At 43.9% G+C, this 12,473-nt stretch overlaps 1 protein-coding gene across 4 annotated transcripts in view; it reads right to left on the reverse strand.

The window, feature by feature from the left end:
* The window catches only part of STAT3 (signal transducer and activator of transcription 3), a 61,246-nt gene that overhangs the window by 17,720 nt on the left and 31,053 nt on the right, over window positions 1-12,473 (reverse strand). For all 4 annotated transcript variants that reach the window (XM_060082445.1, XM_060082443.1, XM_060082444.1 and 1 more), the window contains exons 3-8: window positions 11,977-12,121; window positions 11,299-11,397; window positions 2,718-2,813; window positions 2,481-2,562; window positions 2,206-2,300; window positions 1,883-2,034 (exon numbers count right to left, since the gene is read on the reverse strand). In XM_060082445.1, the coding sequence (XP_059938428.1) occupies window positions 1,883-2,034; window positions 2,206-2,300; window positions 2,481-2,562; window positions 2,718-2,813; window positions 11,299-11,397; window positions 11,977-12,121 (669 nt within the window). The remainder of the gene's footprint in view (window positions 1-1,882; window positions 2,035-2,205; window positions 2,301-2,480; window positions 2,563-2,717; window positions 2,814-11,298; window positions 11,398-11,976; window positions 12,122-12,473) is intronic.

Below are 12,473 nucleotides of genomic sequence, written 5' to 3' on the forward strand. Positions count from 1 at the left end.
TGGCTCACGGGCCCAGCCGCTCCGCGGCACGTGGGATCTTCCCGGACCGGGGCATGAACCCGTGTCCCCTGCATTGGCAGGCGGACTCTCAACCACTGCGCCACCAGGGAAGCCCCCTATCTTGCCTTTTTAAAACAGTGCCTTCCTAAAATTTTACATTTCAAAGAGGAAGGCAGGCATAGAGGAAGAAGTGTCAAAACTTATGCCACTAGGAGGCATTAATCGGGTTACCACTGGAAAGTGACAAACATTAGAACCCAGATATGGAGAACATGAAATAAGGAATTTGATGCTCACTTTTCCTCAGCCTAACTTGTCTTTGTACCCAAATGTGAGGCCTGGGGAAGCACAGGACATCAGACAGCCCAAGAAGATGGGTTTGAGCCAGCTCTGTCCCTCACTATCTGTGCAAACTTGGCCAGGTCCCTTCACTCTCGTGGGCCTTGGTGTCCCCTTGCCTGAGAGACGGGGGGTTGAACTGCATGATCCCCAGGAGCCCTTTCAACCTCACCTACCATGGATCAAAGGATGTGACATTATGTTTCAAAATATTGATACCATGCAATAGAAAAAGTAGACAAGGAGACAAAGGCTGATTAAGTCTGTCCCCAAGAATGGAGAATATCAGTTTCTCTCTTTGATGGCCCCCCACTAGTTTAGTAAAGACTCCAAAGAGAGAAGGTGGAAGGCAAGGGGCCGGGGAGGATGGCACCAGGACTTCTGAGCTCGCTGACTCCCTTCTGGCATCTACATTCTCCATTCCCAGAACTTAAGTTTTTTGGTTCCCTGATCAGGAAGCATTTAAAACTGCTCTCAGTAAATCAGCAAAGCTCAGGGTTAGTGAGGATATGAACAAACAGGCATCTCATGTAGAGTTGTCCTAAATTTCCAGTTTCACGCTCTGTGTATGTGGGGTCCCTTTCATATTAAGTTTCTCCCAGTTTAAGCTGGTGCAGCATATTCATCATTGGGCCTTGCACATCAAGGGTGCTCCATCAAGATTTTCTGAATGAATGAAAGTAAAAGAGCGGATTATAGAAGAGCATATAAAGAATGATCCTACGAATGTGAAATGTATAGATTTCTATCTTTATATATACAACAGATGTCTAGAGTGACAGTGACCAAAATTTTAATTCTAAGTACCTCTGCATGATTTGATCTTTAAAGTCTTTTCTCCTCTTTATTAATATCCTGTATTTGAACTTTTTTCCCTTATAGAAAGCATGTCATTTGAGAGTATTAAAGTAACTAAAATTTAAAATTTAGTCCACGTGTTAAATACAGTTAAACCAAAAGCTTTATTTCAATTAGTCAAATATATTTAAAATATAGCAATATAGGGACTTCCCTGGTGGCTCAGTGGCTAAGAATCCGCCTACCAATGCAGGGTACATGGGTTCGGGGCCTGGTCCGGGAAGATCCCACATGCTGCGGAGCAACTAAGCCCATGCGCCGCAACTACTGAGCCTGCGCTCTACAGCCTGTGAGCCACAACTACTGAAGCCCACGCGCTAGAGCCTGGGCTCCGCAACAACAGAAGCCACCGCAATGAGAAGCCCAAGCACCGCAACGAAGAGCAGCCTGCGCTCGCTGCAACCAGAGAAAGACCGCGTGCAGCAACGAAGACCCAATGCAGCCAAAAAAACCCCAAACAAATAAATAAATAATTTATTAAAAAAATAAAATATAGCAATATAAGTACATTTTCATTAAAAAAAATTGTCCAAATAAAGTAAAAGTTTTAACCCTTAGACTAAATTTGAGTATGTTAAAGTCCCCACCTCTGAAATGTAGTAGCAACTCTTTGGGCCTGCAGTTCTGACCATAATTTAGCACAGCTTTCTAGAAAGAAAGGAAAAACTTCTCTTTTCTGTTTTACCAGTTTTCTAGCCGGTCTAGGCAGATGTTGGGAGGGCCTCCAATGCAAGCAATCTGCTGCCGCCTCTTCCAATCCGCCAGCTCTTCATCCGTGAGAGTTTTCTGCACGTACTCCATAGCCGACAAAAGCCCTGCCAACTCACTCACGATGCTCTGGTTGGAAACCAAAAACAAAGTCAGGAAACATTTCCTCAGACCGTCTCTCACCAGTCTTTAGTCAATTCCAGAGAAGGAACCCATTAGAAAACAAGCAAGTTCTTCCCTGAGATGCCCAAGCGCTGCACGTGAGTGCGACAGGCAGGCGGAGGTGTCCCCTGCTCTTACTCGCCGCATCTGGTCCAGCGCAGTAAGCATCTGTTCGAGCTGCTGCATCTTCTGCCTCGTCACTGACTGGTTGTTCCCATTCAGATCTTGCATATCTGAGAAGGAAGGAGAAACTCGAGCTGACGGAATACTCCTATCCTCAGTAACGAGGCTCCCTTAAGCGCAAGCAGCGCCTGAGCACCCACTCCCCCGAGTCTGAACAAGCAAGTCCTGAGACTCAAGTTGCACAAACTCACTTTCTACGGGAGATTTTAACGTCTCTAATATTCACTTGCCTCCTTGACTCTTGAGGGTTTTGTAGTTGAAATCAAAGTCATCCTGGAGATTCTCTACCACTTTCATTTTCTGTTCTAGATCCTGTTTAAAACAAACCAAAACAGAAGTAAAAAGGATTTCCCTGGGGAGAGGGAAAAGGAAGTTTCTGAATAGGATTAAAAACCTCACAGAAGATACACGCAGGACCCACAGGCAACTTCCCCAAGGAAAGTCTTCCTGCCCTAGACTTGCTTCACCTGGACACGCTTCCGGACATCCTGTAGGTGTTGCTCCAGCATTTGCTGTTTCTCCGTCACCACGGCGGCTGTGGGATGGTTGGCCTGGCCCCCTTGCTGCCAAAAAAGGGAGCCGATGTACACGTGAATGCTGGAGGTACGGGGAGAAAAACAGCTCTGTCTAGTCCCCATCCACCCCCACGACCCTTCCTGCTTGGCCTGAGCTGCTGCTGCCCTTGTGAGGGGAAAGGTGGTTACATGGCAGCCGGTGCTCTCCAGGTGCTGTCAGTCTGGTGCCAAGAAAGCTCTCCCACTTTTACCTGTATCCTTGGCTTTTTACCTCTAGGTCATACTATAAACCCACTCTACGTATTGCACTAGGAGACCACATGTTCAGCTAAGACACAGTCCCCGCCTTCAGAAAACTCATTCTAGGTAAGTATATATATAAAAAAATTCAGAACAATTTATGACAGCAGATGCTAGATGCCTATTTTAATGCATCGGGCGGGACCTACAGTATAGCACAGGGAACTCTACTCAGTGTTCTCTAATAACCTATATGGGAAAGATCCTGGAAAAGAATGGATATATGTATGTGTATAACTAAATCACTTTGCTGTACACCTGAAACTAACACAACATTGTAAATCAACTATATCCCAATATAAAATAAAAATTAAATTTAAAAATAATAATAAATAAATGCATTGGGCAGGGGGACTTCCCTGGTGGTCCAGTGGTTAAGAATCCATGCTTCCACTGCAGGGGGCAGGGGTTCGATCCCTGGTCGAGGAACTAAGATCCCGCACGCCAGGAGGTGTGGCCAAAAAAAAAAAAAGCATGGGGGTGTCCAGTACATTTCTGTGGGATAATAAAAAAAACATTCTGTCCCAGGGTGAAATTCCCTATCAAGAAATATTATCTCAGGGCTTCCCTGGTGGTGCAGTGCTTGAGAGTCCGCCTGCCGATGCAGGGGACACGGGTTCGTGCCCTGGTCCGGGAAGATCCCACACGCCGTGGAGCGGCTTGGCCTGTGAGCCATGGCCGCTGAGCCTGCGCATCCGGAGCCTGTGCTCCACAGCGGGAGAGACCACAACAGTGAGAGGCCCACGTACAGCAAAAAAAAAAAAAAGAAAAAAAAAAAGAAATATTATCTCAGGGGAGAAGGGGAGGCTGGTGCCTTGAAAAGGTTGAATTGCACGTGAAACTTACAAATAAGTTTGTCAAAGTAATAGGACGTCTTCGGACAAAAAAGACCATGTAAAAGCTGCAAGTGACCAAGACAGTGTGCTACTGGCATAGGACGGAGATATCAACCAATGGAACAGAACTGAGAGTCCAAGAAAGACATTATATACCCAGTTTCCCAAACTAGAAATTCTGGGTTGTCTTTGATTTCACACTGAGCCACCAAATCTTCCTGGCTCTATATTCCGTAATCTCTCCAACTGATCTCTAGCCCCACTGGCTCAGTTCAAGCCCCGACTGTTGATCCCTTTGCCTCTAATCTCGCTCACTTCCAATCTGCTCTCTACACTGCTGCCAGAAGTCTCCAAAATAGATCTAAACATGCCAGCTTTAGAGGGAGCCATACTCTCCTTTTCCAGTGGACCCTGTCCAAGCCCACAGAATACAGACTTCCCTTAGAAGTTCTGGGAAGGCGACCTCCACCCTTACTCTCTTCACAGGGGGAGTGATTCATCGGATGAGTGAGGTTGGGAGAAAGACTCTAGCACATGGAGATCTTCAAAGGGCCCAGCACTTAAGCTGGTGCCTCTCTCCTCCCACTCTTGCCTTCCTGGGGCACTCCTGGGGCAGAAGCGAGGGCTTGGTTTCTAGAAGCAGTTCTAGGGACCTATGTCTCTCTTCAGTGGGCATTAGTGAGTGGTCTTTGAAGTTCCCTAAGGATGACTGGGGCAGTGCTGCTCCTGCAAACTCAGTCTGTCACCCCAAGACCTGACCCAGGGGACAGGTATCTAAACAACAAGGACCTACTGTATAGCACAGGGAACGCTGCTCAATGTTATGTGACAACCTAAATGGGAAAATAATTTGAAAAAGAATAGATACATGTACATGTATAACTGATTCACTTTGCTGTACACCTGAAACATTATAAATCAACTATACTACAATATAAGTAGATAGACAGATAAATAAAGCCTCCATGGTCACCCATCCAAGTCATGTATTTGGGCTTGTTTACCAACAATACAGCTGATATTTTAATCTGTATTCAACTCCCATGTCTATTTCTAAATTGGTACTGCACTTAAAGGGAGAAAATAGATGTGATCAGTCATTACCCACAGAAACCTGCTTCTGATACGTTAGTCAAATCTATTGGCTCCCCACTGCTTCCAGGTATAAACGTCTCAGCCCAGCACAGACAGATGTTTCAGACGATCCAACAACTGAAACCTTCCCTCCCTGTGCTTGAGTCACTGCAAACTACCCACCCTTCCCCACACACAATGTGTTTCCACACTGACTCCCCACCCCCGTCCACTCAGCCTAGCACAGCGGAACTCACTCCCCTTCAAACTCGGCGCAAATGTTTGCTCCCCCGTGAAACCTTATTCAACTTCCCTAAGCAAAAGTACTCACTTCCTCCTCTACGTCTTTCTCCCTTGAAGTGTTTGTGCACCTACCACCCAATTAGACTGAGAGCCCTGGGAGACAAGGGATCACGCTCACTTGTCTTCCTGTTTCCTCGGGCTTTACCCACGAAAGGCAGGTGGGAATATGCCAGATGATGTAAACAGACAAAACAGTGAGGCCTGGGTTGAGGCTCTGCATTACGGGCTGCAAACTTTTTTTTTTTTTTTTTTTTTTCTTTTTTTTGCGGTATGCGGGCCTCTCACTGTTGTGGCCTCCCCCGTTGCGGAGCACAGGCTCCGGACACGCAGGCTCCGGACGCGCAGGCTCAGCGGCCATGGCTCACGGGCCCAGCCGCTCCGCGGCATATGGGATCCTCCCAGACCGGGGCACGAACCCGTATCCCCTGCATCGGCAGGCGGACTCTCAACCACTTGCGCCACCAGGGAGGCCCCGGGCTGCAAACTTTTTGTCTAGGGGCCAGGTGGTAAGTATCTTTTGGCTTTGTCGGCCATACAGTCTGTATGACTGTATAACTACCCAGCCCTGCCACTGCGGCATGAAAGCAGCCAGAGACAGTGCATATGTGAATGTGTGCGACTGTGTTCCAAAAACACTTCATTTACAAAAACATGCAGCAGGCGGGATTTGGGCCCTGCGTGTCGTTTGCCAGCCCCTGATCAATACGATTGGGACCATTCTTGGGACTTAACGGCTTTTCTAACTCTCATGGCAAAGTTGGTGTCTCTATCCAAATGGGCTTAAATTGATTATTTTTATCTTATGGAACAGGATGCAAACATAAAGGTTCTCCACAACAGCAAACTCTAGTGATACACAGACAAGTGCCATTTGGCTAACCTCCCTGACGCCCGAGTCTTGAACAGTGAGGATTATCAGTTACCCCCTCATCCACATCCGAGCCTATCAGCTTTCTGCTTAAAATTCTTTAGTTGGTCCCCATTTCCTACATACGTGGTGAGGATGAGGATGAGGAGGATGATGATGATGAGGAGGAGGATGATAGCAGCAATAGAAAACAGTTAACACTTATTTTGCATTTATGTGTCAGGTACCGTTCTATGCATCTCACACACAGGAATTAATTTAATTCTATGAAGTCGGTGCTATTATTATTCCCAGTGGAGGAACAGAGAGAGTCAACAGTTTGCCTGAGGTTACACAGCAAGTGGCAGATCTATGGCGTTCAAACCCAGGAGGTCTGGGCCCAAGGCCCTTGTGGTAAACCACTCTTCCAAGGCCAAATTGCCAGGCATGAGTAACTAGGAAGATTGTCATGATGTGGCCCTTGACCACCTTATCTTCCTTTACGCAGTCAGATGCTGAACTTTCTACACTTGGCTCCCAAGAAGACATGCAGTCCTGTTTCTGTCTGAACACCATCTTCTTTCTCTCTACACTGTGGTCTCCTTACCATCTGCCCGATGCCCATACAATAAGCATTGAGTCCCGGCTCAAACAGTACCTCTCCTTTCTGTATGATGCCGTTCCTGACTCTTTCAATTAGACTTAGGTGTTCTTTCTTCTTTGTTCCTGCTACATTTTTGTCTTTAAAAAGAAAAAATTGGGGACTTCCCTGGTGGCACAGGGGTTGGGAATCCGCCTGCCAATTCAGGGGACACGGGTTCAAGCCCTTGTCTGGGAAGATGCCACATGCCGTGGAGCAACTAAGCTGGTGCCAATGAAGACCCAACGCAGTCAAAAATAAATTAAGAAAAGAAAAAAAGAAAAAACTGTACACCCATGTTCATAGCAGCATTCTTCACAATAGCCGAAAGGTGGAAGCCGCCCACGTGTCCATCAACAGATGAATGAATAAACAAAATGTGATAGAGCCACACAATGAATAGTATTCAGCCTTTGAAAGGAAGGGAATTCTGACACCTGCTACAACATGGATAAACCTTAATGACTTTATGCTAAGTGAAATAAGCCTGTCACAAAAAGACATATACTGTATGATTCCATTTATATGAGGTACATAGAGTAGTCAAATTCATAGAGACAGGAAGTTAGAATGGTGGTGCCAGCGTCCGGGGGGAATGGGGAGCTACAGTCTAATAGATATAGAATTTTAGTTTTGCAAGATGAAAAAAGTTCTGGAGATTGGTTCACAACAATGTGATGAACTTAACACTACTGAATGGTACACTTAAAAATGGTTAAGATGCAGGAATTCCCTGGTGCACCAGTGGTTAGGATTCCACGCCTCCACTGCTGGGGGCATGGGTTTGATCCCTGGTCGAGGAACTAAGATCCCAACCATAAGCCACACAGCACAGCTAAAAGAAAAAAAAGGGATGGTAAATTTCATGTTATGTGTACTCTACCATATTTTTATTAAAAGAAGGGGGAAAAAAAAGAAAAAAAATTCCCTGATTATAGGATATTAAAGAAAACACCTCAGGGAAACTAAAGAAGTCTCCTGTAACCAACAACATTAATGCTTCGGTATATATCCTTCTAGACATTTTATCATACATGTCAATAATATATGCATATCATATACATTTGTCTTTCCTGTTATGAATCCAATCTTTGCTTCCATTACAGTGTCATGTAATGGAGGGTTATTGTTGCTATTGTATAAGAGAACTACTGATTCTTAAAACATTTATCTTGAACACAATCACTTTTCTGAACCCTTGTTACTTCCAATAATTGTGTTTTGTTTTCTTTTTTTTTTTTTTTTTTTTCCTTTTTGCGGTATGTGGGCCTCTCACTGTTGTGGCCTCTCCTGTTGCGGAGCACAGGCTCCGGATGCGCAGGCCCAGCGGCCATGGCTCACGGGCCCAGCCGCTCCGCGGCATATGGGATCCTCCCAGACCGGGGCACGAACCCGTATCCCCTGCATCGGCAGGCGGACTCTTAACCACTGCGCCACCAGGGAGGCCCGTGTTTTGTTTTCTTAAAAGTTTGTCTTTTGCTTTCCAACATTAACACTCCCTTTTTCTGTCTTATTACAATGGCTGGATCTGTCAGAAAAATATCAATGGCAGCAGGCACCCTCAATCTTGTAACTGTTTTTAATGAGATTAGTGCTTCACCACTGTATGTCATGTTCCCTTTGGTTTCTGACAAATGTTCTTTTTTTGTTAAGAAAGTTCCTTTTTTCTTTTGCGGTATGCGGGCCTCTCCCTGTTGTGGCCTCTCCCGTTGTGGAGCACAGGCTCCGGACGCGCAGGCTCAGCGGCCATGGCTCACGGGCCCAGCAGCTCCGCGGCATGTGGCATCTTCCCGGACCGGGGCACGAACCCGTGTCCCCTGCATTGACAGGCAGACTCTCAACCACTGCGCCACCAGGGAAGCCCGAAAGTTCCTTATTTTTAAAATCTAGAATGGACACTAAATTTTGTCATCTAACAAAAATACAACTTTTCTTCTTAACTTACTAATTTAATGAATTACATTAATAGAATCCCTAATGTTAAGCCACCCTTGCATTCCTAGAATATAAACCATGCTTTGTATACTAAGCAGGATGCAAAAATCTTAACCTTTTCTTTACTTACACTGTCTTTTTAGGTCTTGATATTAGCATTATTCTAGCCTCGTAAAATAAGCTGGAAACATCTCTTTTTTTCCCCTACACTTTGGAAGAGTTTAAATGATACTGTAACAATTTGTACCACAAAAGTTTGTTAAAACTTTTAAACCATCTGGCCTATTGGCTTTTTTGGTGGGATTTGGGCCCTGGGTGTGTAATTTTTTTAAAGTCTTTTTCAATATATTTTTATGGTTATTGATCTAATTAAGTCTTTTCATCTTTTTTAGTATATTTTAATAATTTGTATTTTACTGCATTATAAAGTTGTTTGATTTTCTGTTTCTCCCAGACCACAACCTCCTCTAAAGCAGGGAGCCATAACAACCAGCACACAGTAGGATACACATACACATATACACATAATAGATTAGACGATCTAGATAGATAGATATGACTATCATATATCAATATGTGTTCCCCCGATGGGCCTGTTAGCATCACATAATCCCTATTCCCTAAACTAATTGTATCTCTAGCTCTAGTGAGATTATTCTCAAACTTAACCACAAAGGGAAATGCGTATGAACCTGAATGATTCAATACCAAACCATCCCCCCAGGTGGCTCCCAAAAATAATACACTGTCATATCCTTCTGGTGCAAATGTGAACTGTTACAGCCTTTGGGGAAAACAATCCAGAACTATCTATAAAAAATTTATATATATTTTATACACACACACACACACACACACACACACCCCTTGACCTAACAAGTCCATGCCTGGAAATCCATAGTAGAGAAATCAAAGCATGAATATATAAAGATATATAGGGAGGCACTGCACTAGTATTTACAGTGGAGGGAAAAAAAAGACCCGGAAAGAAGTGACTGTCTATCGAAGGGGTAATAATCGAATAAATTATAGCAGATCTATACCACAGAATATTATGCAGCAAATAAAGTGAGTTAGCTTTATACTACTTGACTTAGAAGGATTTACATGACATAATTAAATGAGAAAGCAAGATGCAGAAAAGTAAACCAATTTAAATATAATGTGTGTGTGTGTATTTTCTATAGTTTATGGGAGCCTGGAGAAAGGTATGAAAGGATATATATCAGACTATTAATGTTGGATTCCTGGGAGGAGACAATGAAGAGAGGAGTGAGTAATCATTAGAGAAATGCAAATCAAAACTACAATGAGGTATGACCTCACACCAGTCAGAATGTCCATCATCAAAAAATCTACAAACAATAAATGCTGAAGTGGGTGTGGAGAAAAGGGAACCCTCTTGCACTGTTGGTGGGAATGTAAATTGATACAGCCACTATAGAGAACAGTATGGAGGTTCCTTAAAAAACTAAAAATAGAACTACCATACGACCCAGCAATCTCACTACTGGGCATATACCCTGAGAAAACCATGATTCAAAAAGAGTCATGTACCACAATGTTCATTGCAGCACTATTTACAATAGCCAGGACAGGGAAGCAACCTAAGTGTCCCTCGACAGATGAATGGATAAAGAAGATGTGGCACATAGACACGACGGAATATTACTCAGCCATAAAAAGAAACAAAATTGAGTTATTTGTAGTGAGGTGGATGGACCTAGAGTCTGTCATACAGAGTGAAGTAAGTCAGAAAGAGAAAAACAAATACCGTATGCTAACATATATATATATGGAATCTAAAAAAAAAAAAAAGGTTCTGAAGAACCTAGGGTCAGGACAGGAATAAAGACACAGACATAGAGAATGAACTTGAGGACACAGGGAGGGGGAAGGGTAAGCTGGGACAAAGTGAGAGAGTGGCGTGGACATATATACACTACCAAATGTAAAAGAGACAGCTAGTGGGAAGCAGCCGCATAGCACAGGGAGATCAGCTTGATGCTTTGTGACCACCTAGAGGGGTGGGATAGGGAGGCTGGAGGGGAGACGCAAGAGGGAGGGGATATGGGGATATATGTATACGTATAGCTGATTCACTTTGTTATGCAGCAGAAACTAACACAACATTGTAAAGCAATTATACTCCAATAAAGATGTTAAAAAAAAAAAGAGTGAGGGACATTTCAGATCTTTGTTTTTTAACTTTCTTGTAATTTTCTGTAATGTTTTAGTTTTTCTTAAAAAGTAGAATGCATTTTATATGCAAGAAAAAAAAGTTATTTTCATTGTATAAAACAAAACCCAGGGACTTCCCTGGTGGTCCAGTGGTTAAAACTCTTGTGCTTCCAATGCAAGGGGCGCGGGTTCGATCCCTAGTCAGGGAACTAAGACCCCACATGCCACACGTGGCATGGCCAAAATAACCAAAAAAACCCCCAAACAACAACAAAAACCAAAGAACCCCAAAACCCCAAACACCCACTTCTCCCCATAGGTCAGTGCACGTCCTAAAGACCCTGGAAGAGCAAGCACATCTTTGTACACACGAAGGAAGCACATTTCAACAGTGCTTTGTTTCTTCCCAGGCCTCACCTGGGCTGCAGTGGCTGCAGTTTGGAGGAGGCGGGACTCTTCCCACAGGCACCGGGCCACAATTCGGGCAATCTCCATTGGCTTCTCAAGGTATCTGCTCTGTACGTAGGAGAGAAAGAGAATGAAAAGTGGCAGTAGACTAAGGAGATGTGGACTGCACTTTGCTAACTTCCTCATAAATTAGGGAAAGCGTGACATTTACTACATGAAACAACACAGCAAAGGCCTCAGAGCCTGGCTGCAATCAGTGGGAGATGAAGGGAAGAAAAGAGGAAGAAAGGCAGTCATGAGGAGCTGTACTTCAGTGAGAGAAGGCTTGGTCGTGTGTCTTTGGACAGTGTGTTATCCCAGTCTTACAGGGAGGCAACTGACTTTGTCAAGGAGTATCCATTTACGGTCGAACCTTTAACACTGAAAAGTAAGAGTCATCTTCCTAGTCACCTGCCCTCATCACAACCATGTTATTAACATGCTAACATAATACGATTAACATAGCAATCACATTATTATTTCAGTGAACCAAAGAAGCGAATTTCAGGCAACGATACTCAAAGGGCTAGTTACTTCTCCTTGGATTTAAAGTACAAGATACGTTCTCATTATTTAGCCAAATGAGAAAAGAGACTTTCAGGAAAAAAAGATAAAACCCTCCTCTGCGGGTTCAGTTTCTCATCACACCTGAAGGAACTGCTTGATTCTTCGCAGGTTGTGCTGATAGAGAACATTGGACTCTTGCAGGAAGCGGCTATACTGCTGGTCAATTTCACCCAAGAGATTATGAAACACTAAAGTTGCATGTGATTCTTTGCTGGCCGCATATGCCCTAGGAAAAGGAAGAGGATAAAGAATGATGATTCTGAAACCTACACACACACACATACACATGCATGCACGCAGAAATCACCATCAAGGAGGAAAAAAGCCAAGGCAAACCTGATGCTATAACCCACTCATCATTTTAGATGCATCTTGCTCAGCAACCATAAATGTCATCAATTTAAAAATTATCAACAATTATTCCAGATACTATTAGCCACTGTCATAGTTCTATATTTATCAAATACTTGAGTGAACAGGTATGTTGTTTTGCTTTAAATTCTCAGTCAACTCTGTGGTCAGACTTTTAGCAGCAAATAAGCAATCCCAAGCTAGGGTGGCCTATTTCTGACATCTCT

The sequence above is a fragment of the Mesoplodon densirostris genome, chromosome 18, assembly GCF_025265405.1.
Source record: "Mesoplodon densirostris isolate mMesDen1 chromosome 18, mMesDen1 primary haplotype, whole genome shotgun sequence".
NCBI lineage: Eukaryota > Metazoa > Chordata > Mammalia > Artiodactyla > Ziphiidae > Mesoplodon > Mesoplodon densirostris.